Raw genomic sequence first — 7500 nt, forward strand, 5'->3', positions numbered from 1 at the left:
ACTCTGTACATATGCATCTTGGTGCTCTCCGTCAAGTTTTTGTTTGACCACACCCACTTTTGAAGTTTGGACATGACCCCGCTGGCCTTCGCAGTTCTTGAATTGATATCTGGCTCGAGAAAAACATTCGAGCTTATTGTCGACCCCAGATACTGAAAATGGTCAACACAATGTTTCAGAGAACTCAAAAAAAAAAGAAAAAAAAAAAGAAAAAAAAAGAAGAAGACAAAAGAAAGAAATTAGAAAAAAAAAGAAAAAACCAAAATAAAAGAAGAAAAAAAGGTGAGTCAGTGCCAGAATAACCGTTGATATCGCAAGAGTCCTGTTTACCATGGCATTCCTCAGCGCCATCGTACTACAAATCATTTAATGAAAAATTCTTTTGAATTCATTTTCATTCGGAAATCTGATGTAATTGCAATCAAGTGTTTTAATTTAGTTACAAGTACGTGCGAAGGATTTTTCGGGGGAGGGGCGGGGTGTGTGGGGGGGCGAGGGGGGGCGGGGGGTTGGGGGTGGGGCAGACAAATAGTATCATGAATTTGCTGTGCGTCAGTACAGACGTGAAAAATTGTGATGAGTATATTTGTGTGTGCATGTGTGGCCTTGCATGCGTGTGTTTTGTGTGTGCGGAAACGCATGTGTGTGTGATAACGAGTGCATTCATGTATGTATATATGTATGCGTGCATGCGTGTGTGTGTGTGTGTGTGTGTGTGTGTGTGTGTGTGTGTGTGTGTAATCACTCGAGCGCATATCTCAGTGTGTGTATGTGCATGTGTGTGTGTGTCTGTGTGCGTGTGCGTGTGTGTGCGTATGTGTGTGATTGCTCGCGCGTGCGTGCGTACGTGCGTGCGTACGTGCGTGCGTGCGCGCTAGTGTGTGTGTGCGTGGGTGCGCGCGAGTGTGTGTGTGTGTGTGTGTGTGTGTGTGTGTGTGTTTCAGGCCAACGCATTCCCGGAGCGGGGGACGGTGTTTGAATATTGCTTCCTGAAGAAGTCCAGCGGACAGTGGGCCCACTGGATGGATATGCTGGACGCCAAGAAGGCCAGTGCTGAGGCTTCCCACAGCAAGGTAACACAATAACACCTGGTGAAGGTAACAACGACAACAACAGCAATATAATGATGATAATGATGATAAAAACCCCAACAGAAATACCATGACGGGATTCGACAGTGACTGTGGTCACTGAAGCGACTCGGTGTGAAAAAGAAAAGCAGTTCTCACAACTAGTAAACTGTGTTTATGATGCTTACCGTACCCTTTTCACTGAAATAACATAGTTTTAAAGATACTATGTACGTGATATGGTGGGAAAAAGGAAGGGATAGTTACACCAGCAGACATGACCAAAATTGGAAAGCAGAAAGAACAGCTGATTGTACAAACACCATGCACGAAGGGGGACGCCCAGAAAAGTGTCTCATCTCCCTGGCAGAGAACAGAGTTATGTCAGTTTATAATTTACGTAGTTATTTACTTAGTCACTGACTTTTCTTAAACCCTTCGCCCCCCCCCCCCCCCACACACACACTCCCCCTGCACCTCACGCCCAACCCCCATCCCGACCCCAAAAAAGGAGCATGGGCCATCAGTGGCTCTCCTCATCAGAACAGACTTTGGGCTGTCTTGTCTGCTTCTGTCCAGTTTCAGATCCTCTTGTCTTTTGAGCTCCGCCTCAGTGTCTCGCCTCCAGTTGTTGTTTCTGGCTTTCAGAAGGAGTAAGAGTTTGACGAGTACGGGCGATGCTGGATGTTGGCTTCATGAGGGACACGGTTGTTTGTTGTTGTTGTTGTTGTTTTGTTTTTGAACGGGAATAATCAACTATTTTGTTCAAGCCAGCTGTTTTTTTTTGGGACCGTCCCAACTTTTTCTTTTCTCCTGTGAGTTCTAGGTCAGAGTGTAGTGGGTGATGCTGGATCTTGGCTTCATGAGGGACACACCTTTTTTCATTAACAGGAATGAATAATCAATTATTTTATTTAGGCCAGCTGTTTTAGGAGCCGTCTCATCTCTTTTGTTTTCCACTGCAAGTACCAGGTCAGAGTGTGGCGGGTGATTCTGGATCTTGGCTTCATGAGGGACACATGTTTTTTTGGTTGTTGTTTTGTTGTTGTTTTTAACGGGAATGACTGATTAATCAGTCAGTTGTTTTGCTCAGGCCAGCGATCTGATGATCGAAACGTCGGAGACGATGCGGCAGGAGTTCTTCCTGCACGTGTACCTGGAGCACAAGATCCCCATCCTGCAGGTGGGCCCCACCGGAACCGGCAAGTCCGCCATCACCAACAACTACCTCATGCACCTGCCCAAAGACACGTGAGTGTTAGTAACTTACCTCTCCCTCCCGCCTGCCCTTATAGTGTAATAACTACCTCACCCACCAGCCAAAAGACGCGTGAGCATAATAACTTCTCTCTCCCACCAGCCGTTATAGTGTAAAACATACCTCATATACCTGCCAAAAAGACGCGTCAGTGCGGTAACTTATCTCTCCCACCTGCCCTTATAGTGTAATTACTACATCCGTCATTTGACCAAAGTCGCGTGAGTGTAGTAACTCTCACCTCTCTCATCTGCCCAAATAAGTGTTCTAACCACCTCATTCACTTGTCTAAAGACGTGTGAGTGCAGTAATTGATCTCTCTCACCTGCCCTTACAGTGCAACAACTACCTCATCCACTTGCCCAGAACACGCGTGAGTGTGGTAACTTGCTTCTCTCACTTGCCCTAGTAAGTGTAATAACCACCAAATTCACTTGCCTAAAGTCGTGTGAGTATGATAACTTTTCTCTCCCACCTGTCCTCATAGTGTAATAACTGCCTCATCCACCTGCTGAAAGACGAGTGAGTGTGATATCTTATTTCTCCCTCCCACCTGCCCTTATAGTGTGGTAGCTACCTCATTCATTTGCCTAAAGTCGCGTGAATGTAGTAACTTACCTCTCTCATCTGCCCTAAAAGTGTAGTAACTACCTCATCCACCTGCCCAAAAGATGCGTGAGTGTGCTAAACTTGCCTCTCTCACCTGCCCTAATAAGTGTAATAACCACCTAATTCACTTGCCTAAAGTCGCGTGAGTATGATAACTTTTCTCTCCCACCTGCTGTCATAGTGTAATAACTACCTCATCCACCTGCCCAAAGACGCGTGAGTGTGATAACTCATCTCTCCCACCTGCCCTTATAGTGTAACAACTACCTCATCCACCTGCCAAAAGATGCGTGAGTGTTAGTAACTTACCTCTCTCATCTGCAAAAACAGTGTAATAACCGCCTCATTCACTTGCCTAAAGTCGTGTGAGTGTAATAGTTTTTTTCTCTCCCACCTGTCCCCCAAATTAATAGTGTAATAACTGCCTCATCCACCACCTGAAGTCGCTTGAGTATAGTAACTTACTTTTAAAGCCACCAGCCCATATAGTGTGATAACTACCTCATTCGCCTGCCCAAACACGCATGAGTGTGATAACTTACCTGATCCTCCTGCCTAAAGATGCTTGACTGTGACATCTTGCTTATCTCACTTGCCCAAAGATGCGTGCGTGGTATAGCAACTAAGCCATGCGCAATACCTCACCGGAGACCTGTCCTATGAGTGTGTGCGTGACTACTACACCATCCACCTGCCCAAAGACGCATGAGTGTCACAGCTTACCTCTCCCACCTGCCCAAAGATGCATGCGTGTGATAACTACTACTGCTACTCAACCGCTACTGCTACTACTACTACTACCACTACTCGTACAGATTGACGCTCACACCTCCCAGGCTCCCAGGGAGCTCGCTGCGTTTACAATGCAAAAAGAATGTCATACATACATAAACATACATGCATCAGGTACACCACACACGATCAAGAGTACCTCACTCACCTACCCAAAGAAGCGTGAGTTTACAGCTTACCACAACCATCTACCCGAAGACGTACGAGAGAAATAACGCTCACTCGCCCCAAAATGCTTCAGTGTCATAACTACCCCACCCATCTGCCCAAACACGTGTGAGTGTGATAACTACCCCACCCATCTGCCTGAAAACGTGCGAGTGTGATAACTACCTCATCCATCTGTACAAACACGTGTGAGTGTGATAACTATCTCACCCATTCGCCCAAACATGTGTGAGTGCGATAACTACCCCACCCATCTGCCCAAACAAGTATGAGTGTGATAACTACCCCACCCATCTGCCCAAACACGTGTGAGTGATAACTACCTCACCCATCTGCCCAAACACGTGTGAGTGATAACTACCCCACCCATCTGCCCAAACACGTGTGAGTGATAACTACCTCACCCATCTGCCCAAACACGTGTGAGTGTGATAACTATCTCACCCATTCGCCCAAACATGTGTGAGTGCGATAACTACCCCACCCATCTGCCCAAACAAGTATGAGTGTGATAACTACCCCACCCATCTGCCCAAACACGTGTGAGTGATAACTACCTCACCCATCTGCCCAAACACGTGTGAGTATGATAACTACGTCACCCATCTGCCCAAACACGTGTGAGTGTGATAACTACCCCACCCATCTGCCCAAACACGTGTGAGTGTGATAACTACCCCACCCATTTACCTGAAGACCTGCGAGTGTGATACCTCACCCATCTGCCCAAACACGTGTGAGTGTGATAAATACCTCACCCATCTGCCTGAAGACGTGTGAGTGTGATAACTACCCCACCCATCTACCTGAAGACGTGCGAGTGTGATAACTACCTCACCCATCTGCCCAAACACGTGTGAGTGTGATAACTACCTCACCCATCTGCCCAAACACGTGTGAGTGTGATAACTACCTCACCCATCTGCCCAAACACGTGTGAGTGTGATAACTACCCCACCCATCTTCCCGAAGACGTGCGAGTGTGATAACTACCTCACCCATCTTCCTTTGTTTGAAGGTGGTGTGATCCCAAAGTGCAGACCAAACGCTGTTGATCTCATCTTCTCTTCGTTCTCTTTCAGCTACATCGTCAATTCTATTAATTTCTCGGCCAGGACGTCGGCAAATCAGACCCAGGACATCATCATGTCCAAACTGAACAGGTCAGTACTCTGTGTGTGTGTGTGTGTGTGTGTGTGTGTGTGTGTGTGTGTGTGTGTGTGTGTGCATGCAGTCAAGCTCGATACAATAATTATATCACCATACAGTTATCTTCACTCCACCCAGGTATGAATGGTTACCTGACTTCGGTCGGGGATGGTTGAAACGGCGGATTGGACCCCGCCTTTCTATGCCGACCCCTAGACACAGTGGATATGAATCCACTGCTGCGATGGCAGTATTGGACCATTAGCTTTTAACTTTTCAAAAAAAAAAAAAAAAAATTTAATACGACAGTGCTGTGCTGTGGGCAGACGTCGTAAGGGCGTGTTCGGGCCACCAGTGAGCAAGACGTCGGTGGTGTTTGTGGACGACCTGAGCATGCCGGCCAAAGAGACGTACGGGGCCCAGCCGCCCATAGAGCTGCTGCGGCAGTGGATCAACCACGGCCACTGGTACGACAAGAAGGACACCTCCAAGATCTTCCTCATCGATGTGGTCAGTTAGTTATCGGTTGTTGGTGGTGGGTTGTGCTATCAGTTTTGTGTGTGTTCGTAGTGTAGACCAAGCTGGACACCTCCCAGATTTTCCTTATCGATGTGGTCATTTAGTTATTGGTTGTTGGTGGCGTTGTAGTCTCCATTCCTCCAACCCATTGACTGAAACAGAAGTAAATGAAATCCTGAAAGAAATGACAATAAAATCCTGTGAACTCGATCCTATACCAGCCTCTGTCTTTTCCCAGTGTGTCTCACAGCTTCTCCCCACAATCACCAATATTGTCAACTCATCCCTTCTTACTGGGACGTTTCCATCCACTTTCAAAACTGCAGTCGTCCGGCCTCTTCTCAAGAAACCGAACCTTGATGCAAACATTTTGAAAAATTATCGACCAGTTTCTAACCTTCCTTTCCTGTCCAAACTTCTTGAAAAATCTGTCCTGAAGCAGCTCAACAACCACCTTTGTTTCAGCAATCTCCTCCACCCTTTTCTGCCCATCGTGCTGACCACAGCACCGAAACCACTCTCCTTCACATCCTGAACAGTCTACTGCTAGCGTCCGACCCAGGAAAAATTTCCCTTTTCACTCTTCTCGCCTTTGACACAATAGACCATTCAATCCTTCTTTCCCGTCTTCATTTTACATTTGGAATCAACGGCACTGTTCTCAGCTGGTTCAAATCTTATCTCACTGATCGATTCCAGTCTGTCATCGTCGATAATTTCCAGTCTGAACCTGTTAAAATCAAACACGGAGTCCCACAGGGATCTGTTTTAGGCTCTGTACACTGCTCCTCTCGCTGAAATTATCAACCACCACAATGTTAGTCATTATTCCTATGCTGATGACACTCATTTTCAAAAGAGTGATACCCCTGAAAAATTGTCCTCACTCTTGCAGGAAATATCTGAATGCTTCCTGGACATTCAAAACTGGCTGACTCTAAATAAGTTACAATTGAACGCAGACAAAACCGAAGCAATGATCATAGGAACTAAACAAAAACTCTCTTCCATCACAATTGACAAAATCAAACTTGGTAGTACATCCATCCCTCTTTCCAGCTCAGTCAAACACCTCGGCGTTGTCTTTGACAACACACTGTCTATGCAAAAATTTATCAGTCAATCCTGCTAATGGTAATTGCGACGCATCAGTTCCATTCGGAAATATCGGTCCACCGACGCAGCATCTAGACTTGTCGTTTCTCTCATTCTCTCTCGCCTTCACTACTGTAACTCTCTATTGTCTGGTTTGCCTGTTTCATCCATTCAGTCCCTTCAGCACATACAAAACTCTGCTGCCCGACTCGTCCTCAGAAAGAAAAGATCTGAGCACATCACTCCTCTTTTGCAACATCTCCATTGGCTCCCTGTCTCACGCAGAATAAAGTATAAGATCAGCGCTCTATGTTATAAATGTATTCACAAATCTGCCCCTTCCTATCTTTGTGGCTACCTTCACCTCTACACTCCATCTCGCTCTCTACGATCGGCTTCGGATCCACTATGTTTACGCATACCCAGATTCAAACACTCCACTGTTTGACGCCGTTCTTTCTATGTCTCTGGACCTTGCATTTGGAATGAACTTCCTCTTTCGCTTCGTCAGGTCTCCGCACTCAGCTCTTTCAAGTCTGGCTATAAAACCTCTTCACAAGATTGCCTCCCTCCCCTGCCTCTTCCTTGTCTTCAGTTTCTTAGGCTTTAGAGTTAAGCATGCGTGTGAATGACTGGTGTGAACGCGCTTTGATTTGTCTCTGCACAAGATTCAGCGCAAAGTAAATATTATTATTATTATTTATTAGTTTTGTAGTTTGTGTGTGTACATTGTGTAGACCAAACTGAACACATCCAACATCTCCCTTCTCGATGTGGTCACTTAGTCATTGGTTGCTTTTGTTGTTGTGAGTGTACGTAGTATATAGTGTAGTGTGAGTG

The 7500-nt window shown here is 46.1% G+C and overlaps 1 protein-coding gene across 1 annotated transcript in view; it reads left to right on the plus strand.

Moving 5' to 3' along the window:
* The window catches only part of LOC143291920 (dynein axonemal heavy chain 3-like), a 102211-nt gene that overhangs the window by 44095 nt on the left and 50616 nt on the right, over positions 1 to 7500 (plus strand). Inside the window, exons 29-32 of the mRNA XM_076602059.1 lie at positions 945 to 1073; positions 2164 to 2321; positions 4980 to 5060; positions 5373 to 5556. Of these exons, the coding sequence (XP_076458174.1) occupies positions 945 to 1073; positions 2164 to 2321; positions 4980 to 5060; positions 5373 to 5556 (552 nt within the window). The remainder of the gene's footprint in view (positions 1 to 944; positions 1074 to 2163; positions 2322 to 4979; positions 5061 to 5372; positions 5557 to 7500) is intronic.

Source organism: Babylonia areolata, chromosome 18 (genome assembly GCF_041734735.1).
Source record: "Babylonia areolata isolate BAREFJ2019XMU chromosome 18, ASM4173473v1, whole genome shotgun sequence".
NCBI classification, from domain to species: domain Eukaryota; kingdom Metazoa; phylum Mollusca; class Gastropoda; order Neogastropoda; family Buccinidae; genus Babylonia; species Babylonia areolata.